At 42.3% G+C, this 25368-nt stretch overlaps 1 protein-coding gene across 4 annotated transcripts in view; it reads left to right on the top strand.

The window, feature by feature from the left end:
* The first annotated feature begins 5241 nt into the window (after nt 1-5241).
* LOC106649168 (potassium voltage-gated channel protein eag) overlaps nt 5242-25368 on the top strand; it is a 127969-nt gene continuing 107842 nt past the window's right edge. For all 4 annotated transcript variants that reach the window (XM_023463153.1, XM_023463152.1, XM_023463151.1 and 1 more), the window contains exons 1-3: nt 5242-5976; nt 15982-16862; nt 17127-17927. In XM_023463153.1, the coding sequence (XP_023318921.1) occupies nt 17849-17927 (79 nt within the window). In that variant the 5' untranslated portion in view covers nt 5242-5976; nt 15982-16862; nt 17127-17848. The remainder of the gene's footprint in view (nt 5977-15981; nt 16863-17126; nt 17928-25368) is intronic.

The raw sequence follows: 25368 nt of genomic DNA, 5'->3' as shown, positions 1-25368 counted from the left end.
TCATCGCATAATAAATAAAAATCACAATTTTGAGTTTATTATCTCGCCTTTCTTTTTTACACGAAGCCACTAATAATAATAAAATGAAGATTTTCACTCAATATTTTTCGTCAAAACACCTCTAACTATACCCGATTAATAGACATTTCTTAAGCTCAAAAAAGCCTTTCCATTGCACTTTACAACGTTTCAAAAGCTAGTTACAAAATCATAATAATAACGACGCGTATCAACCCTGACACACAAATCTCGATCTCTTACAACTCTGTGTGTGTGTGTATATGTGCATCGTGTCGCGCAAAGAACGCACGAGAGAGTCGTCTTTTTGATGTACCTTACGAGACACAGACAGACAGACAGACAGATACATTCGTATATACATATAACGCGCGTAAAAATGTGTATTACGTATGCACACATACAAACGCATTTCATTTTCTCTTTCGACTCTCTCGCGCACATATCCGCAGCTACTGTCATAAAGTAGATATACACTCTGTATACAGCTCTCTTTGGCTTTTATTGCAGGCGATCGCTCGCTCGCGCGCGCGAAATGCAAAAGAAGAGAGAAAAGAGCGCGAAAAAAAAGAGAGCGAAAGATGCGCGAATTATATAATGTCCTTGATCCGCTTTCTTTCTTTTTTTTTTGTGCTTTTACAGCCTGCGCGAGCTCGATCATGTATATACAAACGACTACTTTATTACCTTTATTTTTCCTTCTCTCTCTTTTTTTCTCGCCCGAGTCACATTCGATTTTCCCGCATACGATCATCCGAGTGGAATGTCTCGCGCGAGCGTAAACCTGCGAGCCGAGCTTTTCGGGGCGGAGTGCGGACTATCGTTTCATCGGCGATTTTCGATGTATAAATTAGAATATATGTATGTTCTCGAGGGGCGCCAGGTATATCACACACGTATGTATGTAGAAGAGGGCTTTATACGCTCGAGCGAATCGCTCGCAAATTTCGTAGTCGAGATGCGATCCCGAGATAGACGCCGCCGACACATCTGTCGAAGCTCGACGCGACTCTGTCGCGTGCCACGACCGTAGCAGCAGCAGCAGCAGATCGTCCGGGTTATCTTCGAACAATGTTCATTAACGGTCGAACGTTGTTACGTATATATCTACATCGTACGTGGTCGTACACGTTATATAGCTATGTTCTACGGATCGTTTTGTATGTACATAAATTATGTAAACGTTTTTTTTGGGGGGTATAGTCGGAGAGAGGCAAATTAAAATAGGCGAAATTAAATCGACGAAAGACGAAAAAAAGGCCAGTACGTTTCCTTGAGCCAATCTCGGTTCGCAGTGCAGTGCAGCACACGACTTACCAACACTTACCTGCAAAAAAAAGTGTGTACTATACGTTACAGTTTAAGTATACGTAGCTAATTAGCGGGCCGAGCGTAAGCTCAAACGCCGTTGCCTACAAATAGGCTCAGGTGTGAGTGTGTTTTTTTAAATTCATTCTCACTCGCTCTCCCTCTGTACGTATACCGTACGCCAATTTATCGGATCTTTAATTTACTAAAAGCTTCGCAACTCTCTCCCCTTCTCCACGGGCGCCATTATTTTTAAGCTAAGAGAGAGAGAGAGAGAGAGAGAGAGAGAGAGAGAGAGAGAGAGAGAGAGAGAGCCGAGGAAAGTTGAGTTTTAATCGAGTTATTTTCGTTTCTGCGAGTTAAAAAGCTCGCGCGGACACACACACGCGCGCGCGCGAAAGAAGAGGAAGAAAAAAACTCTCACTCGTTCCCTCTCGCGCGCAGAAACGTGTTACAGCGTCGATAACTTTTCCGTAAAGAGAGAGATGGAGTAAAAAAAAAAATTCCCATATGCAGCGACTCAGCTCGCGCGTACATACACAAATCTATCCCGCGGATGAAATTTTTAAAAGCTCTCTCTCTCTACACTGCGAGTCGCGCGCGTAATTTAAAGCATCAATCTCTCGAACTATCCGCGCGGAGGGCAAATTCCATTTCCGTTTTTTTTTCGCGTATATTACACACCGCGAGCACGTATACGTGTACCTGTGCGTCGAACCATATTGTGTGTGGGTAGTTTCAAGGATTCTTTTGTTTTCGGAACTGAATCGCTCGTTCCCTTTTGTGCTTTCCATACAAAAACCCATCCCTCTAGCTCGGTTGATGATAGCGTCCCAGCCGCTCTCCCACGCGTGTATATACATGTACATAGGATCGGAGAGAGAAAATGACGTTTTCATGGAAATACTACGCGTATATGATGAACGAAACGAATATAAAAGCGAAATCGTATTTCAGCCGATGAATGAATTTTACATATATTATGGTTGATCGAATAGCGCGGAGATAAAGTGGAAATATCCTAATTTGAAAAAATTACCCAAAATTTAAGTTTCATATAGTTTAGACTACACAGCGATGCGACGCAATCAAAGCTTGACGGGTATAATATACCTCAAAGCTTCGAGTTCGGGTTCACAAGTGATACGCGTGCCGGGGTACCTTTGTCGCACCGCCACCACACTACGCTCAAATACATAATGGAGTGTTGCGAGCACGTATACGTATAAACTTAACGTAACGTTGACGCACAGAACAGCAGCAGAGGAGGGCACAAAGGCCAATTAATGTCTCGAGCAATGGGTTATATATATATGTACACCCGACGACGACGACGCTTTGACGTTTACTCGCGCACAGTACAGTGTACAGCACGGCGGCACACATCAGGCAAACAATCCACACCGAGAGAGAGACGCATTTCCGGGGTTAATTATGGTAACTGTATGCTTGCGTATGTATGTTATATACGTGCCGCTTGACGCGCGCGTACACGTCGTTTGCGCGCTGCGATTGTATGGCACTGCACAACTATACGGCTCACCACCCCTTCCCATGTCAAGATTCAATTGTCGTAGTCGTTGTCGTGCATCGCTGCTGTATATATATGTGGTAGTAGTCACCTGTCACCGCGAGGTAAAGGATAGAGAGAGAGAGAGAGAGCGAAGGTCAAGTGGCGCGTACATATATATAGGAGGGGGTGAGGAATAAACACGTTGAAGCGTACGTAAACGCATAAAAGCGAGAATCAGATCGCGATAAAATAGCCGCATACCTATCTCTCTCTCTCTTGAGGGAATAATATATTGTGTACGCATACAGATAAGCTCTGCAATTTTCAAGAGAGATAGCGCGATAAAGCACACATGCGTTATATTATATACGCGCTGGGGTGTTTAACGAGTGCCCAGGCGCTTTATACACAAACTGAAAAGCGGAGAGGCGCGACGACGTGGTCGAGCTTCCGTGTGTACACATTAGATATATAGAGAATACGCCCTGGGCAGTAGTATAAGCTCTGGCTGCTGCGGTGGTGCCCAGCACAGACTTTACTCAGAGAGAGAGTTTATCGCGACGCCCTTTTCAAAATTGACCTTTTCCGCGCGCGCCAAAGAGAAGAAGAAAACGAAGAAGAAGCTCGTAGCTAGCTCGACACACGTAGAGGTAGGATAAATACACCGTGCGTGAATGAAAACTGCCGTACGCTCTCTTCTTTTTTTTTTTCAACTTCTTCTAATTCTACTGCAGTGACGCGTCACTCGGTTAGGTAAAACTTTTCATTCGTCGAATTACGTACAAGCGACGAGAGTTTTTTTTTTATAAATTACTACACGCACGTGTGGCGGGGTGTCTGTGTTGATATGTAATCGTACCGGTGTGTACGAACTTTTGGACAGCTTTTTTTTTCGTCAATTACTCGAGATACGTTTTTGCAGAAAAATGTTTCCAACTCGAAGGGGCCTGCGCGCGTACTCTTGTACACCGATAAATACGAGATTGGCCAGCAGCAGAAGCCCATACACGAGATGGTCGAAAGTTGCAATTGCCGCACGTACGTACTTACGGGCTACTGGTCTTTGGACACAGTAAAAAATATAAGGAAAAAGGAAAGGAAACGTAAGTAACGTATTTCTTTTCAGAATGACCAATATCAGTTGTGTGTACCGAGTATAACGCACGCGCGAATCCAATCGTGTCGCGCGGCTCGACTTTATCGGCTCGTTGATTTACAAATCTCATTTTCGGGGAGGAGGGGGTGGGCTCTTTTCTATAATTTATCAAAGTAATTCTTAGCACACGAGCACCTATGTATAACATATAAATTACCAGCGATTTTTCGCGACTTTTTATCAGGGGTAAATTCGTTATCGCGAAACACCTGCATCAAATGAAAAAAAAAAACGTATGTGAGTATAATCAATTCAATCGCTCGCTCGAAGCTCACGTGCGCACTCGAACAAAAAAAAAGCCTTGAAGAAAGTCGCCTGCATACATATTTCTTCGCTGCGTCAACCGCGAGTATATAACAAGATGAATATCTTTCGTGCGGCACCCTTGGCGCATATAGAGACGGCTGTGCAGCTAGAAATCAGGCGGCACGACACTCGTGTGTATAAATTTAATGCGCGCACCGCAGCCCCCCGCACGCGCGCAGATTATATGCAAATGGCAAATCAGCAATAATGAGATTACGTGTGAACCTGCAAGCTCGCGACTTGCAGCGCACACTTTTATTTTATTATATTATATACGAATATAACTTCGCGCACTGTTCCACTTTATGAATCGCGCAGTGTGTCAATCCGTTAAAGGCTATATGTCGTCGTCGCTTAGAAAAAAAAACGCGCTTGTTCTGCGGCACGGAATCAAAATTAGAAGGTGAAAATGTGTAACCCCCCAATCAGATCCTTTACTCGAAAACATCGGTATCATAGGTATCCTTCTAATATGACGTGTGTAGAAGTGCGCTATAGAGCTAGCGAGAGATGTGTGTGTGTGGTGCATTAGTGCACTGCACGCAGTTAGGCAGGCAGGCAGGCAGGCAGGCGACCGACGAAATTGCGCGCGCGTGCGTCTTCTTTAACTTCCTCCTGCGCGACTCTCTCTCTAACCCTCCCCCCAAACCTCCCTCTTTCGGCCCCCCGCTACTGTACTACCACTACCACTGCTACCCTCATAAAAGTATATGTATATACAGTAGTTGCACTACTCTCACGTACACACAGAGACGAAGCTTATAGTGCTCTGCTGCTGCTCCTCCAACCCCCACCTCCTTTTACACACATTCGAGAGAGAGTGGATATCAAAGCTCGCAAGCTGCAGCAGCAGCAGCGACGACGACGACGAGGGGGTGGCGCACGGCGCAGCGCAGCAGCACCAGCAGTTCAGTCCGGCGATCGCGGGTCGCGTGTGAGCGCGTGCCTATATTATATATACATAAATAACGCATAACTGAAACCGCGCTCTCTCTCGGTCTCCTTATTTTTCACGTACAGTAATTGTATCGTTATTTACGCAAGTGTGTGCGGCGGTTAATTTTTCGTTGATCTCGCGATTCCCCGAAGTAAACCGCTACGAGTCGTAGTCGTTTTTGCAAGAACCTATTTTGGTTATCGAAAGAGGTCGATTCTCGATTTTTACGGTCGAGATCAAAGTTCGAGGAAACGATCGTTTTTCGAATATTTTACGTTTCCTTTCTTCCTTGCCCCTGTTTTTTTGTTACTCCCCCTGTGGAAGGCGCGCGACGATTCGAAGATCGTTCGCCTCGCTCCGAGAGTGATGACAACACGATTTTGGTGCGCCGATGGTGCGATAGATGAAAAATAAAAAAAAAGTCATCGTGTTTGTGTGCAAAATAATAGTAAATATTGAGTGAGCCCTCCAATATATCTACCGGTGATCGTGTGTGTGTATATCGGAGCTTTATTTCTCGCCTGCAGCCGAAGATATATACCCTAACGAAACAACAAAAATCTCTGACACAGAAAAGATGTGTATCGCCGCCCGCAAGAGAGGACAACGATGAGTACCAGCAGCGGCAGTACTAGTAATAGAAGCGGTTGTAAGCCTGCGAGAAGAGCAGCAGCAGCGAGTGAAAGACAAGATATTCTATATACGGAGGCTTACAACCACGAAGCGGGCGACAATAATGTGAGTGGCCCCTCTACACACGACGCGCGATACATCCCCTATATATTTTCTTCTTCTTCTTTTTTTTTGTTCAGTTTTGGGTCAGATCGTACTACGATCGATCCGATTTATCGACCGACGAATTTGTGTCTGTGTGTTGTGTAGATACATGTATTTAGGCTATGTATTTTTTTCTCTCTCGTCGATCCTATGCACTCGCTTCGTTCGTTCGTTCGTTCAAGTATAGAGAAGGGGAGAAAGAAGGGTAAGAGAGTAATACAAATGTTTTTGTGCGGGCGCGCGAGCGATAAGTGCAGCAGGGTGAAGTTCGCGAGCTTAATGAGGATTTCTCTCTCTCTCTTCGGCCAAAGTGTGCCAGTGCTGTTTTACTGGCCCTCGTCTCTCTCTCTTACTCTCTTTCGCCCCTTTACGACCGACCGACCGAGTGCAGCTATGTATATATCGTACTGTATGGCACACAAACATCGAGCTGTGCTGCTCTCCATCGTAGGGCTTCGATAGGCATTCGCGAACGCGAGCGAGAGTGAAAAAAAAAAAGAACAGACACTCGTGCACACGCATGTGTACGTGTGCAACGACGACGACGACGATGATGATGATGATGATGATGACGATGATACTCACTTGATACAGATGACGATGCTGATACGGCAACACGAAAAATAAAAAAGAGAGAGAAAGAAAGAAAAAAATGTTAACGCGCCCGCTCTCGACTGTGTGCGAGAGTACAGCCGTACGTACGTACGTACCGACCAAAAAAAAAAAAGAAGAGGAGGAGCAGGAGGAAAGTCGTTATGTATTCATTGTTTCGCAAAAGTCTACTGATTACTTCAGCTGCACGTACACACGCACGTAGAACATGGAACACATACACAGACAGACACACGCTGCTGCTGCTGTATACTTGTACATAGGCGCGCCAACGCGAGGCAGAGGCGGTGTTTCCATCAATTTTTCATGCCCCTACACTTTTTAGCCTACTTTTCTCCTTTTCTTTTTTTCTTTTTTTTTTTTTTTTAACGCTGTAAACCCCTCATAAATACGACCCAATTTTTAGGTACAAAAAAAAAGGCAGTAGCAGCTGTATAGCANCTGTATAGCAATAAAAAAAAAAAAAAAAAAAGAACTAAAGGCAGCAGCGGCAGTAGCGATAATAATGTAAAAGCTCGCGCTGCCGTAACGCGCGCGCGTACACTCGAAAAAATGCGACGACCGTCGAGAGCTACGCACACACATATACCTACGACGACGACGAGGGTAGATGTATATAGCAGTATTAGGCGAGGATCCGAGGAGAGATTCGCGTACAGAGAGAGTCGCGCTTGTGAAATTTAGTCGCGAGCGCGCCGAGAGAGAGCCAAGATATGTGTGTGTGTGTGTGTGTAAGAGTGTGTGAGCCGTACACGGGGATGTAATTAGAGAGAGAGAGAGCCGCACGTGCACTTAGCGATAGGTATATACACAGACTGACTCGAAGCTTCATAATGTAAGTTCGCGCCGCACACATACACACTCGTATATATATGCACATTTAGCAGCTCGAGGGAGAGAGAAGCGAGTCGAGCCGAAGCTCGTTGGGCTTATACTATAGCAGCGACTCTTGCGCGTGTGTGTGTCTGTGCATAGGCATCAATATTGTAAGACTTCTAATCTCGAGAGAAATCCAAAAGAAACAACTTAATATATAGATTCCTTTTACTCTATATGCCAGACTTTCTCTCTCTCTCTCGTTCTCTACATATGCTATATATATGGCATGTATAACGTACATAATACGGATGATATTACCCTCCCTTTTATTACGTGTGTGTGTGCGCGTCGATAATGCGCTCGTTATATTATAGTATCGCGGCGCGTGCCGTGTGTGTGGCGATGTGGTTCGATTGATAATTACGCTTAAGTACACACTTTGTATAACACACGGGCAGCTCGCGCGCATGAATGAACGTCGCGCGCCTCGTGCTGTACACCGTGTGCGCTGCGTGCGATGACATTCGATACTAGAACGTCGACGATCGCGATGTCGTATTCCCTTTAACGAATCAAAAAAAAGAAAAAAAGAAAGAAAAGCTCGCGCCCAAAAGTGTACAGCTCGTTCGTACGTATGTATGTATTGTACGGACGCAACGCGCCAACAGCAACGGCCAGAGCAAATACCATCGTTACATAAGAGCGAGAGCGAGCGAGCGAGCGGAGAAAGCTGCGCGTCCCACAAACCTCTATTCTTTTTCACGCTGCGGCTCTGTATACATATATTGCCCGCTGTGCGCTATACTGCTACTATATACATGACATTCGTCGCAATATACACACCCACCACGCACACACACACATAAACACATATGCAGCCGGCTGGAAGTCAAAAAACGAAATAAAAAAAAAGTCGCGAAACTTTTTCGGGGCGTTGTGCTCCGTGTTATACACACGCACGATATGCCATATGCCATGCTTTCGCGCGCGTAAGTGACACGTATCAATCTACGGTCAGACGTAGTAGTAGTATAAAAAACCACGTGGCCACACGTGTGCTCAGATACATTATACGTCGAGCGTACGATGATGATCGGCGCAAGGCTGTTATATAGCCTCGTTTGAATTCTTATGTAATGATACTAGTATGTACGTACATACAGATACACACACACACAATTGAGGTTCAATTTTCGCGTCTATAAATAAAGCTCGCTAACGTATATAAAACCGTGTATACGTATATACATAAATACTAACGGCCAGTTGAGTAGTTGCTATTTATAAACACACGTACTGTTATACCCGTATAGCGAACTGTTATACGCGCGTCGGGTAGAAAAGATTAATCGAACCGCGAGCGCGCCGCAACCTACTTGACAAAGTTCTTTTCTTCTGTCGGTCGCGAACACTTCTTTTTTTTTCTTTTTTTTTTTTTTTTCGTTGTATTACCCACGACGAGCCTCCATGCGTGTGTCTAGGTCTCTCTCTATCTCTCTTTTAATATTTGACGTCGTATGTGTACGTACGAGGCATTCACTCGACGTGCGTATCTATCTACCTGCTTATAGCTGTGTGTGACGTATTACGTGTTTGCGGTATAAAAAGTATAGTCCTTGCGACGAGATCGTTCCCTTCTTTTTTTCCTTTTTTTTTTGTTATTATTACACGCATCAATGTCGATGACTGCGCGCGCGACAACCTCGCCGCCGCCACCGCCGCCGTCGCGTTATATATCAAGAGTTATTTTGTATGACTTCGCTAATATATACCTATGCTAGCCTACGCGAGTGTGTAGAGGCAAAAGTAAAAGAGAATGAAAGAAAAATCGCGAAAGAGAGAGAGAGAGAGAGAAAAGAAGAAAACCCCCGGCGTAGCGGGGCAAATCAGCGTTATAAATTATGATTCATCCGATGAATTGTGACAGTTCGCGTCGTCGTCGACGTTTGCGGTGGCGGCGGCGGCCTTGGCTCATAAATTGCTCTTGTATTATATTATATATACACGAGTGTGCATACGATAAGGTTTGTGGCTTACTTTTCGAGTAATCGCGAGAAAATATAAGAGAGAGAGAGATACTATGATTTGGAGTGCTTTAATTAAGGGAGATTGGTACTAATTAAAAAAAAAAAATACGTAATTATAATTATACGATCTTTCGCGTATCAAACGAGTAACGTCTATCGTATACGCTCTCCAGCAGCAACAACAACAACTAACAAAAGACCGAACGATAATGAAAAAAAAGCGAGAGAAGAGATCGAAACTCGATGCATTTGGCGTGGCGCGAAACGGAGAGCTAGGAGGAAGCGGGGGGCGCAACGTCGAGTGACCTATAAAATTTCACATGTATATAAACACATACATACCGTAGGCGAGCCACTGCTCGTCGTCGTCGTCGTCGCGTATAGCTTAAAACAACTGCACAAACCCGGAGCTCTGTGCGGCGCACACACGTGTAAGTGCAGCAGCTGCTGGTCATACGAGTGTATACGCGTACGTGCTCATTCGTTCGTTCGAATTTGAATAATAAATAATAATTGTAAAACCGATGAGAGTTCATTGAATTTCATTTATATTATAAAACAGTTCTCTCTTTCTCTATCTCGCGCTGCGCTTCGTGAATTATATTATATTAAATTAAATGTACAAACAAAAAGCTCGCTCGACCCTATTTAACCACGAAATAATAATATAAAGCTCGATTCATTAAATGCTGCTGCTGCTTTTTATCCACTCCGCTACACGTTCGGCTACATTATAATGTACATATACGATTTTCGGCTGGGCACAAAAAAGGCGATCCGTGTGTGCGAGCGCGAGAAAGCTTCGATTGTTGCGCTCCAATAATTCAATGAGTCGACGCCGCCGCCTGTCCAGTGCGCTTCTGCCGCGCTTTTTTCATTGTATAGTTAGTTGCTATATAGCTCGGAGCTAGCCAGCGGATACATAATGCATGTCTCGAACTTTATTAAGCGAATAAAAATGCTTGACCGAGAGCAGCGGCAGCGAAAGAGTCGAAAAAATGTCCGTCTGTGTGTATTATTACGTGGAAAGAGAAAATTAGGGTTGTACGACCTTCGACCTAGCCGGTATGCACCTCAACTCGAGCAAGTGCGCGTGTGTATACTTCGTATGGGCGCATCGATCTCTCCGCAAGCTCGCCTATATATATATATGATATGGGTATTCTGCATTTCTTCGTGTCTGTGTGTGTCCGTGTAAACGGCGCTACCTTCGCGTGCAGCCAACGACGAGCAGCAGCGGCAATGTATACGTATGAAATTTTGCGCGAATTATTTCGGTCTGTTTTATGTGCTCTTGACCTTAATCCTTCTCTCTCTCTCCCTTATAGTGCAAGCTCACGTGTAGTACTGGCACACACATAACTATTCGCTCGAGGTATGTGCGATAGATACTATACATAATGCAGACGCGAGAGAGCTTATTCATCCCGCGGAGAGGCGATGTAATATTTTCTACCGCCGCTGCAGTTGCAGCTGCATAGAAGAAAGAAACGATTGATTTTTCGGGGGGCTGAGGGATTTTTTATTTTTCTATTTGAAGTCTGTGATTGGGTGCAGCGGCGGCGGTGGCAGGAGCTCGGTTGAAAACTAAACGGGTTGGGGAAAAAAAAAGAAAGAAAGGTAGAGGAGGGAGAAAGAGACTGACGGAAGAAAAATGAAAAATTTAGTTTAATCTTTTATCGTTCGGACGCGAGAGCGAGGGAAACGAGTCTGCGATCGCCAGGTGGTAGTGGTGCTTGGTGTTAGGTGGGTATAGTGGAAGAGATGAATTATGTTTTTCTTGCGCGCCGGACTCGTGTTATACACACACATACACACAGCCGAAAGATGACGCGTACTGATTGTTTCGAAGTTGGAATTTCCTTTACTTGGTTTTTTTTTCTTCTCATTTTTCAATTAGCTGGTTGAAAAATCTCGTAATCGATGAAGATTGCTTTTCTTCTTACTTGCTCGCTGTGCGGCTACATACCTATATAGGAGAACCGCAGGACGAAAACCACACGTTCCCCACACACACACACGTACGCGTATACTTTGGCGCAAACAGTCCATCATGACTCTTTGTCAAGTTCTGACTGACTGTAAGTTCGAGATGTGTACGTGTGTGAGCTTGTGTGTTATTGCATGTGTGCAGCAGCAACCCGCAAGGAAACTGCACACACACACATACACACGCGTGTCACTCTGTATACTGTATACTATACGCGGCGGCGGCGGCGACTACTCCGCACGTCGTAAATCAACTTCACTTCTTGCGCGCGTGGGCAAAAACGAAAGCTTTTCTCACTCTCCGCAAACTATCGTATATCACTCGTGCGTGCGTATGAGTGTGTATGTGTGTGTGTGCACGGATGCATGATCCGCGCGCGTAGGCGCGCACGTGGAATTTCGCATTATAATATAATAAGTTTTGTTGCGCCTTATATAAGAGTGTGCTGGGAGTCAAGAATGGTGAGAAACAAAAGTATACAGGCCCAAAGCTGCGAACGATTTACCGCGTTAAAATTCATTGAACAATGAGATTTCCAGTATATTTTTGGTTTTACTATGTTTGCATGTTGCTTTAGTGATTGAAATCAGCTCTTCGTTCCAAAAATACTCTTACTTAATGGTAAAACTTTGCCTCTTCTCTTTTGATTAACTGAAAAATTCGGCCGTACTCCATCTATCGGTAACTCATAAAAAAACTATCTATCAAACAATTACTATAAATATGTTATAATATTAAAAGTTATCTTCGATTGCACTGTGTAATTTGTTGTTGAATTATATTTTTCGTCATTTGGAATAAAAGGGCACAGGTTTTGATATTAAAGTTCTTTATTTTCCCAACCTTTCGGTCACTAGTTCGTGACCCGTTTCAGGAGAACTATATACAAATATCATAATAAAGATTACAAAATTTGGTAAATTTATACACCGAAAGTATAATCAGAAATAACGATAGTGTACCTGTCAGTTGATAAAATTTTATTAATCTGACAATACTTACGTATTGTTAGACACTCAACGATTAATTAAAATGAGCGTATATACAAATATATTGAGAATCTATCTTTATTTCGTGAAAAAGGGGATTGTAAGGATTCGACTTCTATACTTGATCGTACGAATGTTGTTGATAAGCTGTCGTGCACTATTTGTAGTTCCACGAACATTGGTTAGACGAAGAGACAATTGAAAGAAAGGATAGCTGAACATCTTAGAATTAGGTTACACACGATGATAATAATGATCTGAAAATAGCTCTTACTTAATGTAAAGACTTTGCTTTTTCTCTTGGGGTTTTCATAAATAAAGCCATACTCCATCTTGTGGTAAATCGTGAATTATCGCTCAACTACAAAGAATAGTTCAAATACGTGAAATTTTTTAAAACGCTTCTGGATTCATTAAAATTTAGTCTTTTTCAAGCCCTCTGCGTTACTTTTTATACGAATATTGTAATTAAAAATGATAATGTAATAATCAGTTTTTAAGTCTTTATTTCGTAAAATATTTCGGTTAAAACGTCTTTATTAAAAGTACTTAAAACTTACCTATAAGTTTTAGGCGTAAATATAGCCACGCAGTTTTATTTTTTTTTCGCGTCAAACTTTTTCTCTCGCTTTCGACTTGGAAAGGATACCTCGGATCTGTACAAATAGTCGCATATGCACGCAAAGATTTGATCGGCAGCCAAAAGAGACGTGTGCTCGAGTATACATGCATTCAGAGTAGCATACACAGCGACGAAGTCAGGTCGGGGGCCCGTCTACAGGTACGGGTGTGTCGATTCGATACGTATCTGATCGTCTTTTGTGTGTACACAGAAAAGCTCCTACACATTCGTCGCTTCCGCTCGACTGTGCGCGACTCCTTCTTTTTGCCAAATATATCGCGTTGTACATACATGCATTACATATGTCTCGCACCTGTTTGTTGGCAGCAGCGGCGGCAGCAAAAAAGGAGAACGGGAACAGGATCGCGCGACACAAAAACCGCTAATTCCACGCCTCGCCTCGGAACTAGGATACGTATGCGTGTATCAATATGCACTGCATTTGTACGTTGTACGTTCAAGCATGTGTGTGTGTGTGTGTGTGTGAGCTGCAGGGGTTGAAGTACATATATACCCAGGAGCTCGCGTCTTTTTATTTGTCACCCTCGAGCTTATTCCCTCGAGTGCCTCCGCTCGAGCGAGTTGCGAGCGAGGAAAATGAAAGACGTCGTCGTGTTATACTCGCTGGCGTATTTTATGTATATATACACTTGTGTGTATACGTATGGGTATACCCGATATATTTGCGTACATCAATTCGACGCGTATATTTTATAATTTCAAGTTGAGCTTGCGCGGGAGCTTTTTTTCTTTTTTTTATTATTATACGCATAAACGTGTGCGAATTCATCCGTTCTCGCGGCTCTGCGGGGAATTCGGATCATTTGTCAAAATAAAAAAGGAGGAGGAGGGAACGAAGAAGGAGAAAAGTTTATCCTCGAGGAATATTTTATTTTTTTTATACAGATATCCAGCAGCGGCAATGCGCTCCAAGAGTGGATGATCCTCTCTCTCTCACACACTCTGGCGCGTAACGATCGCGAGCGAGCGAGCTAGCTCTCTAGCGTTCGCGCGAGTTTATGTACATTATACATCTCTTCCTCTTACTCTCAATTTTCGCGATGAAATTTTCTCTCTCTCTCTCTCTCTCTCTCTTAAAGGAGGGGAGGTGGGCGTCGAGAAATTATTTTTTACCGCTCCGTTATATACCGACGTTTCCAAGCGTTGCAAGCTGCAGCTATATCCTTGAAAAAATACTTTCGCGTGTTGAACGTGCATAAAATGTGTGTGTGTATATGCGCGCGTGTATATATCAGTGCAAACACCGATGCTAAGAGAGCATGTAGGGTAATTGCACTTCACCACCGCCACCAACCACCCCCTCGCGCTCGTGGACTGAGCGAGCGAGAGAGGAAAAAATATTTCGCAGCTCTCGAGCTCGTTCGAATTTACGCTCTCTCTCTCTCATTAAACGCTCGGCAACGTGGAATAATCCTCGCTCACGCGCGCCTGTATCAATGTCTTTCCGAAATTTCGTATACGCGATTATTCGTCGAGTGCGTCGATTCGAGTCAACGAACCGAAGACAGCTCGAAGCAGAGCTGTATACACGTGTATACAAACGAACACATATCTCGTTGTCGACGACTTACGCCGCGCGAATCGATGTATATTAACGCGGGTAGAATAGGCAATTATGATTCGGCGAGTTCTACGCAATCACGCCTCGTTATTATCGTTATGTCATTTGCACCTGATTCGCCGCGTTTACGTAACCACATCATCATCGACGACAATAACAAAAACAGCAAAAACGACAAAAAGGCAGCCCCCACCGCAGCTCGTTGATTTTTTGCTTCTGCGTGTATCCCAGCAGCCTCGACGGTCCTTGCGGGGGTGTAGGTATCAATCATTCAAGCACACTTCCTTCTCCTCGCTGGTGGCTCTCCTCTGCTTTTGCCACTGATTTTCCTTCTCTCCTTCTCTTCTCTCTTGTTTTCCGTTTTCTCTCTCTCGTTACCCGCCTCCCGCGCGCTTTGGCCCGAGCTCTGGCGCCGGCTACCTAACTATGTATATACACTTCTGCTGCTGCTGCTGCTTCTGTGAACTTGTGTACCTATATAGACTGGGTTGCACTGCTGAACTCTCACCGCGCGCGCGAGCGCCCGGGCTCTGCATCCGTGAAAGAGAGAGAGAGAGAGAGAGAAAATTATGAATAAGGCATGAAAATGCGCCAAAAGTCAGGGTGGGAATAAATCGTCCCTCTTCTACTCCTATATACTTTTACGAATACACTAGCGTTAGTAGTATATATTCGCTTCAACATCAACATCATCGACGTCATCGTTGAATACACCTTCGGCCAATTTTTTTTCTCAATTTGTTAATCCCTGAGCTTTCTAGTTTTTAAATTGAATTTATTGATTTGGTTGGACTTCAATTTACGTGATATTTTTCGATTTAAATTACGTGAGGAATTATATTCCAAAATTCATCGTAATGAGGTGTCTTGTTTGATTATGAGCTTTTTAATTCTACCTACAGATGGAGTATTATAAAGTCGCAAGTGGCAAAACAAATTCTCGGTTGAAATAAAGTTTTCCCAAAAGTTCAAATATTGCTGGCGAAGTTAGTGTTTGATATTATCGTTAGCAAGCTTGAATTCTAAATCCGCTCTTGTCTATCAAACGTAGAGTAAGAAACTCAATCGATGCAAAGTATCTAACGCTCGGACGATGTGTCGGAGTTCTGGTATATACATCCAAGTGTCACCGAAACTTTCGAGGCTTTATGTATGTATAATACACTATGCCCAGACGCAAATTCATTAATGCAGCCTGTCCGATGGGAACGTGTATACTATACATTATAATACAACATAATAACTCTTTGTCCCGATTTCTCAAAGTCTCCGCGGCTAGAAACTCTATACATACTAATTACGGCTATTTTCCTTTCATTTTCCAGCGCCAACGGAGAGAAGTAGGAAGAGTCGGAAGAGGAGGAGTCGGCAGCGGCGGCGGCCTACCGATACCACTTCTGGGCTCACGTCTCCGCGCGACCAAGCGGACATAACGATGTAATCGATCGGTTTTTCCTTTCGGAGGAAGGGGAGAGTGAGCGGGAGAGAGAGAGAGAGGAGGGAAGAGTCGAAGCTGGCACACACAGGACAGGCCTGCGCCGCCCGCGCCTTCGTTATCGGATCATTATACCGAACGAACGAGAGATACACACAAAAGTTCGCGAGTTCGCGGAGGAGCCAATCGGGGGAGAAGATCCATATATTTAGTATATCATTATTATAAAGTCGATCGATCGATCATCGACGTCGTCGCTTCGTTTTTTTTGTCTCGCGGGGTTGGAGGACACAATAATGCTCGGTAGAAGCGGCTGCAGCTTGGGGACGACGCTACAACAACAACAACAACAACAACAACAACAACAACAACAACAACAACACCATAACAACAGCAACAACATCGACAAGGACGACGAGGACTTCAAGACGAGGCCCAACAACAACGACAACAGTAGCAGCAGCAGCAGTAATAATAAACACCAGAAAGCCGCCAACAACAGCAGCAGTCCACCGGTAGTTGAGGCAGCGGAGGACACCGAGGATGTGGACCAGGCCCGATCCTGCGGCCCATCCACGGCTGGCCGAGCCGCTACTACGCGACTATGCCTGGATGGACTGCGGATAGGCAGAGACCGCTATTGTGATTATTACCCAGCCGCAGCAGCAGCAAAATTACCGAGATGCTACTACCGCCTGCTACAGCCCGACAGATTGTGAATGATGATGCGACGACATGAAGCGACGTACTGGACACCTCAGCTGACCCCAGGTGAGGCGTGAATTATCAAACCTTGAGAGGACGCACGTCGATTACTGTAAAATAAAAAAAAAACATGAAAATTAAATGTTAACGTTGAAATGTTTGGTTTTTGATGAAAATGTACATCAGGAAATATATCAGGAGATAATTTTTCATCAAAAACCAAAAATTTCAATATTAACATTAAATTTACAAGATTTGACACTGGTGCGTTCCCTTAACTTATATTTGCATTTTTTTTCAATACTAATAGTTTTCTCGTGATATTTGCAGAAGGCGTCCACCTTCAGCGTGGCGAAGGAAGGTTGTGATTGATCCCGGTTACGCGAAAAAAGTTATATCCTCAACCAATTATATATATTGTAAGATATATATCGATTATAATAGAGAGAAAAAAAACATAAGACTACGTCGACAACAGCACCAACAACAATATACCAACCATGAAGACGAAGTGCGACTAAAAAAAAGTGTGTGAGTGTTTACATGTTTTTATTCTCCTCTCAACCCGAGATTCCCCTTCCGATTATCATCGCAATTATCGATACACCGAGTCTAGTGTGTTCCAACGAAGAAATTTACAAGATAAAAAAGTGAAAATGTGCCGACGAAACGAGAAATAAAGAAGAGAGAAGTAAAATTTCTACGTATCGAAGATTGTTGAGCAATTTTTCGCAAAAGTTCGGGACACCGCGAGTGCCAGTGTATTCAGTTGAAGAAGAAGAAAATATAAAATAAAGAAATTTAAAAAAGAAACATCGGATAAAGTTTCAATCGAGCAATATTATACATATACGAGATATATAAATAAATAAATCATACATAAAATAAAGTGAGCGCGACAAATTGCTGTGCGTGCGCGGAATTATATATATTTATAAAGAATATATATATATACAAGTGACAAAAGAAAAATAAGTGTGTGAGTGTCTGAGTGTGCGAGTGAGTGTGGGTGAAAACACAGTTTCACAAGCGGATAACAGAGGAGAGAAAGGATGCCAGGGGGTCGCAGGGGCCTGGTAGCCCCGCAAAACACATTTCTCGAGAACATCATCAGGCGCAGCAGCAGTCAACGTGAGTTTGATTATTTTTTCGCTTATGTTTATTTACAAAGACTATCCTCGAAGAAATGCTCAACATTTTATGGATAGTTTTTGGCCAAAGAAATAGTTTCTTAGACTTCTAAAGGAGCCTTTTAAACTAGAAATAATGCCAGAACTTCCCGTACGTTCAGAGCCAAAAATGGCTCCGTGACTTATACAATTGTTTTGACTTTGCCACTTGCAAATTTTATATATGAAGGCACTCGCCATCTAGTGGTGGAAACTTTAGGTAGCATGATCATATTCAACGAGCTTGAAAACTAAACTAAATTTTTTAATACGGCCAAATGGTCATTTTTAGGTCAATTGTAAAATCATAATAACTAAAAAAACTGTTAAAAACAATCTAATCACTGCAAATGTATTTTAAAACATTCTAAATGATAATTTTTTTGGTCAATAAGTCATTATTATTGTTGAGCATTTCTACCAGAGTTAAATTTCTCGATTTTTTACGTGGTGTGAAAATCAATCAAACCCGATTCTCATTACCAAGCTCGAATATAATCTCAAATAGTACCGTAACATAAACAACAGGAATAGCTATAAGAATCTAAATTACAGTTCTTTAAAAATTATTTTGTAACGCAATATTTCCTATGCCATTGCGAGGAGTATCGACTGTTTCGCTAGATTTTTTTTTTGTTTTCCAACCTGACACGGGTAAACATGACATTTAATACCGGGGCTGGGACAAGCAACGATTTTGTGTGCTGAAATGTCATTTTTCAATTTAACGCTATCGAGTTTTCCGATGACAAATGAAGTGTCAAATATCATATCAGGTTGTCTATGGTTTTATGTTCTCCGACGATAACATTCGATTTTATGAAAATTTCGTAGCACGATTGCAAACAATTTTGCATATCATGCATATTTCAGGCTTTTGATTCGATCAGGATATTGTGCATCGAATTAGCTTCGATATTAAGCAGGAAATCCTTAATTACAATATTATAAGCTAGCCTTAAAATAATTCTAAATCCGTCTGGACAATGTATTATACATCGCGATGATGAAAAAAGTATAAATCCAGCGATTCTTACCAGTTGCATCGTGAAAAAAGGGTCACAAGCACAAGAACTTGTGCTTCGTATCGCGTGTCGCAAGCGTTACAGCAAGCGCACTATTTTATATATATAGGGAAGGGATTAAATAGCCGTAATATATTTTTTAACGACTATTACAACGTATATGACGCGATAGCTTGACCGCGGGGATCTATGTTTCGCAGTGGTCTAGCCTCGGTGCACTTTCTTATGTTTTTACTTTTATGACTGACGCGTGATTCGAACTCCTCTAGCTTTTCTCTCGTTTTCTCCTCTTTCCTTGTCTTTTTTTTTCCTCGAAATTCAAGTGCTGCCCGAGAGGACGATATATAATCCACCACACACGTACACGCATACAAACGTATCTCCACCCCCTCCTGGCTCCATAAACACGTCACTCTCGCCTCGCGATGACGCGTTAAAAAAAAGGCAGAAAGAACCACTTTTTAAAGCTCGAATAAGAGAGATGAGCCGTACCGCTGATGTGGGGTCACAGCAGCACTAGTACTATAGTACTAGTATAGTTATAAAGGAACGATGATACGATATTTTTTCTCTCTGCTCTTTTTTCATCTATATGCATACGTATACCGTGTGTGGACGTACGTCCTTGTTACCGTTTCGCGAGCTGTCGTTTATTTCCTGCCTATTGTTCCCATTTAGAGCCCCGCCGCGCCGACAACTACGACGACGACGACGAGTTGCAACGTATATAAACGAGTATGACAAAAAAAAAAAGAAAAAAAATTGTTGGCTCTCGCGCGCATACGACGACGACGACGCGCAGCACTTGACGACTTGAGATTTTGTAGTTCTTCGGCCCGACGACGACGATGCCAATATTATAAGAGCATACAGCGCGCGCGATGATGGACATAAACCTTATTGGATAATACCGACGCTAGTGAGTGTGTGTGAGTGTGTGTGTATAAGCGACGAAAAACGAGGCTGATTAAAAAAAAGAAAGAAAGAAAGATGAAGAAAGTATGAAGAAAGTATGAAGAAAAAAAAGGCTGCCGAATCGTTTCGCGTAGAAGAAAGAATAGCGCAATTTTCCGAGCGTCTTCTTCTTCTTTTTTTATCTATATATACTCTGCGCTCGGTTGATTACACGCGAGACGTCATTTATAATGCGCCCGTTTGTTTGTCGCCGAATCGAAATTTCAACTCCCTTATCTTCTCGTTATACCGAGAGCCGAGGAGATCGTTTTCCTCCGATTACGTTACACACATACAATGTTCAAAAAAAAAGAGAGAAAAAACGACTGAAAGAAAAAAAAACCCAAATCGATACATTGCAATTCCGGACGCGAACGGGCAAAAAAGTTACCCGCGCGCACCGCACAGAGCTACGGTAGCCTCCACAGGAGCTCAAGCCAACTAACTAACTAACTTTCGAGCAGCGAGAGAGAGAAAAAAAGTCAACCGCAACTTTTTTATATTTCGCCGCCGAAAAACTTTTTATATAATATCGAACGAGCTCTCTCTGGGTTATGGCCGAGCTTTTACACATGTGTGTGAGTGTGCGAGGAGGGTCAGTGGGCACACGATGGATACTCATAAAAAAAAGAACCATATCCTATGGTACATACGTATACACCATGTAATACCATTCATATTTCCCAAAGTTTTTTTTTTCTACCTATATCTATTCGTCTCTCTCTCGCTCTCGAACGGCTCATCGATAAGCCGCCGCTCATGAGAAAATGGGAAAAAACTGCGAGCTCGCGTTTAACGAGCCGTTATATCTGTCGTTTACATGATTCATGATTATTTTTTTTTTCTCAAAGACTCGGCACTATACATAGACAGATGCAAGGTAAAACACGACGGTATAAGCGGCTGGTTTTTTTGCTTTTTTTATCATCCATCGTACCGAGATGATGTATCGATTGTTCATAATACAACGTATACACTGATTTTTATCCTCGCCGCGACGGATGATAAATCACACACGAAGCGCGTTATAATCACTCGACGATTTGATCGGATAAGACGCTTATAAACCGGGGGAACTGGTATACTTATAATATATACGATCTATCTGTGGCCGGCAATTAAAACTTCGGTAACGAAGCTCGCGGGCGATATCGTCCAAATGAAAAGGGAAAAATTGCGCTCGTAATCTCGTCTCTCCGGTTGATGTATTCAAATTAGCCACGTCCTCCACGCACGCTTGTGTGTGTTTACGCAGACCACGTGCTGCTGCTGCTGGGGGGTGCAAAAACAAAGAGCGCATGGGAGTTGCATATATATGCGGTCGTTTGCTTACATTGTGTGTGTACCTCGATATACTGTACGGCGAGCTTGCGCGTACATGCATATATTATTATTATTATTATTATTATCGTTATATTCTCGATACATACAGGTGTGTGCGTATCTCTATATATGTACGTGTGTTTGCGCGTGTGTTATTTGCGTATAGGTATGAGGGATATTGCTCGGCATCGGCAATTTCGAAATATAATACCACTCGAGCTCTCTCGTCCCGGGCTCGCTCGCTCGCCTAGCTCTCTTTGTTTCTCTTTCTCCGCGTGCTGTGCTGCTGCTGCTGCATTTACTCTCTCTCTCTCCCTTTTGTCCGTATACTGCACTACTGCCGTGCTTAGGTTTGAAATTGCTCCGCGCTCGCGACACATCGTGCCGAGGCAATGCAAATATTTGCTCTTTGTCTCTCTCTCTCTCTCTCTCTCTCTCTCTCTTCTCTTTCCATTCGTCTTTATTTTCTACCATTCGTATATACTACTATGCACGAGCTTGCAGTGGCATATATATATGTATAAGCGTAGACGAGGTGAACTCTTGCGCAGCGAATATAAGCAGCATGAAAATTTTGTTTACCTCATAAACGCAAGCTCACGCGCGCGCGTTTCGCCGCAGCAGCATCGGCTCCTTTATGCATTAGCCGAGCACATAACGCGCGAGCTTGTGTGTATACAATTAAATCGTATGTGTGTGTATGTGACTGAACCGAACAGGCAAATTATATACGATTCGTTTGCCAAATTAGAGCCGGGGGAGGATTCTTATAATGGAACTGCGATTAATATGAATAAATTTGTTTTATTTTTTTAATATGCTGAGAGTGACAGAAAGCGTAGAGAGCCGCGTGTGCGTGTTCTCGGAACATCATTCATTTTTAGCATTGTTTGTTTTGTAAATACGCGAGCTTATTATGGATAAAATAAAATCAACGCGAGGGCAAAGTATTCTCTCAAGTTTATCGCGCATAAATAAAAGTTAACGATGAAACGGTGAACTTGTATGTACGAAACGTCGGTTGGTCCTCGACTGATACGCGTTGAAAAGTACCGCAATCGGCCGCTAGGCGGCCCAAGACTACTTTGAGCGCAGAGCTGCTGATACCCATAAATGGAGTCATCGAGATTAGAGAATATAAACTGCGAGAATGCACTCACTTTCTATTAGACTATCTCTGTAACCCACCTTTTTTCGCAAGGTTCTTGACTTCTTCTTGCTTCGAAGTACTTTACTTGTAGCCTCCCTGAAAATAGTTTCGTACAATTTTTTCTCATCCTCTGGAAGCTGATTGTACGTTGATACAATCGCGAGTTGAACAAACGTGCACCTCTTCACCCACATTGTCCGCACCAAGTTCCTTTGCAATTCTTTTTACTTTGGGTTTTTTTACTCTGGCTTCAGAGGTTTCTCCTTCAACAGCTCTTCATTTGCATTCAATGGATTGCTCCTGGTATTCTGATGCGCGACTGATGCTCGACTAAACGATGACTGCAGGTGAATAATTGTAGCACCGAGCGGATATCGCATACATTCCAAGGACTTTAAAAGAAACGCCGTGTTATGCTTGACTATAAAGCGCTGACGGGGTCCAATCGCCTGAGGGATCGCACAAACCTTTCTTCATGGTCACCAAGCGGCCGAAATGAGAAAGACAGGAAGATAGTAGAATTAAAAAGATATGTTGATTGTTATGCAAACCAAGATAACAATAAAACAACTTGTAAATTTGTTAGTTTCTCTGGAGTTCCGAAAGAAGCATTCGCAAGAGTCTTGAAGCCCTGGTAAGTCCGAAGGCTGCACTCTCTTGGGGTGACAACATTATTTTTATAATTTATGATATACTGTATAAACATCTATCGACTCGATATTACGAAAAGTTTTTGTAAAGTATATTTAGTTTCAAACGGCCAAAAAAAATTCCTCGAAGAAATCGTCGCCAAATTAATTTTAAAACGGTTCAAATATTGTTAAAAGAATGTATACATAGATAAATCGGTAATTCCATCGTAAACAACATGATCATAAACGATATTGACATCGTCTCTCGAAACACTGATCATGATTATAGTAAATACAAATCAGTTTGAATGTTGTCTTCCCCGTTGAAACAAGCCATAATACCAAAAGATAAGTTTTACTCGTTTACTTCACGTGACACTAAATTAAAGGATTCATCGTTTAATTTAGTCATAAAAATGGATAAAAGTGAGAAGAAATCTCAGGAAGTTGTCTCGGAAAATAATTTAAGTGACCACGACATAGTTGTTTCAAACGACAAAAAATACGTTTGTGATATTTGCCAGGAGGCATTTACACTGGAATCAAGTATAATAACACACCGAGACACAATTCACAATGAACGAAAAGATTACACATGTGACAAGTGCGAAAAAAAATTTGAGTTTCGAAGTCATTTGAGTAGACACCAAGTATCAGATCACAAAAGAGGCAAAGATTTTGCATGCGACAAATGCGAAAAAAAATTTGTGATCAAATCGAGTTTGTTTACGCGCCGAAAATTAGTACACAAAAATTTCACGTGCAATAAGTGTGAGAAGAAATTTGAAAATAAATCAACTTTACTCAAGCACAACAAAATATTCCACGAAGTTTTCAAAGATTACTTGTGTGAAAAGTGTGCCAAGAAATTTGGAAATAAAAGAAGTTTGCTTTTGCATATAAAAACAGTCCATGAGAGTCCCAGAGATTTCTCCCGTGATAGGCGTGAGAAGAAATTTAAAAATAAATCAACTTTACTCAAGCACAACAAAATATTCCACGAAGTTTTCAAAGATTACTTGTGTGAAAAGTGCGCCAAGAAATTTGGAAATAAAAGAAGTTTGCTTTTGCATATAAAAACAGTCCATGAGAGTCCCAAAGATTTCTCCCGTGATAGGCGTGAAAAGAAATTTAAAAATAAATCAACTTTACTCAAGCACAACAAAATATTCCACGAAGTTTTTAGAGATTACTTTTGTGACAATTGTGGCAAGAGATTTGGATGTAAAAATAATTTGCTCATGCACATAAAAATAGTTCATGAAGGTACGAAAAATCACTTATGCGACAGGTGCGAGAAGAAATTCGTATTTAAAAGTCATTTGCTTTTGCACCAAAAAACAGTTCATGAAGGTCGAAAAGATTACGCATGTGACAACTGCGAAAAGAAATTTGGACAAAAAAGTAATTTGTTCGTGCATCGAAAGACAGTTCACGAAGGTCACAAAGACTACGCATGCGACAAATGTGAGAAGAAATTTGCACAAAAATCGAATTTGCTTTACCACCAAAAGACAGTTCACGAAGGTCGCAAAGATTTCACGTGCGACAAGTGCAATAGAAAATTTGGATATAAGGCAGATATGGTGAAACACCAAAGGGCAGTCCATGAAGGTCACAGAGATTTTGCATGCGATAAGTGTGAGAAGAAATTTGGACTCAAACATCAATTGCTCAGTCACAAAGAAAAAGTCCATGAAAATCGCAAAGATTTCACATGCGACATTTGTGAGAAGAAATTTGGAGAAAAACAGTATCTGTCTCTGCACCAGAAGACAGTACACGAAGGTCACAGAAATTTCGCATGCGACAAGTGCGAGAAGAAATTTGGACGACAGTGCACTTTGACCAGACACCAAAGGACAATACACGAGGGTCGAAAAGATCATGCATGCGACAAATGCGAGAAAAAATTCGGACATAGATTTAATTTGCTTCTTCACCAAAAAACAGTACACAAATGTTGAAACATCAAATGACAGTAATCGAAGATCATTAAAAATGTTTGTATCTCCATCAAATTTAAGTTGACACTACCTATCGGACAATTCTCGAATTTTGTCAAGATTACGTATGTGATAAATGTATGCTTTTATCTCATAATTTCAAATAGGCGCATTCAATTTCCCTTCAGATAGATAGTCTAGTCTCTATGAATAATTTTTTGCTTATACGAATGTCTCGAACTCATAACAGTCTAATGTTAGGAAAATTCCTAAGAGAACAGCGTGTATCTTATATCAGACTAGTATTCAACCGCTTAAGATTCAGACTAGTATTCAACCGCTTAAGATATCATAATACCACTTTAAGCTTTTA

Source organism: Trichogramma pretiosum, unplaced genomic scaffold, assembly GCF_000599845.2.
Source record: "Trichogramma pretiosum strain Unisexual culture from Peru unplaced genomic scaffold, Tpre_2.0 scaffold98, whole genome shotgun sequence".
Classification (NCBI taxonomy): Eukaryota; Metazoa; Arthropoda; class Insecta; order Hymenoptera; family Trichogrammatidae; genus Trichogramma; species Trichogramma pretiosum.
This window is presented reverse-complemented; position numbering and strand designations above follow the sequence as displayed.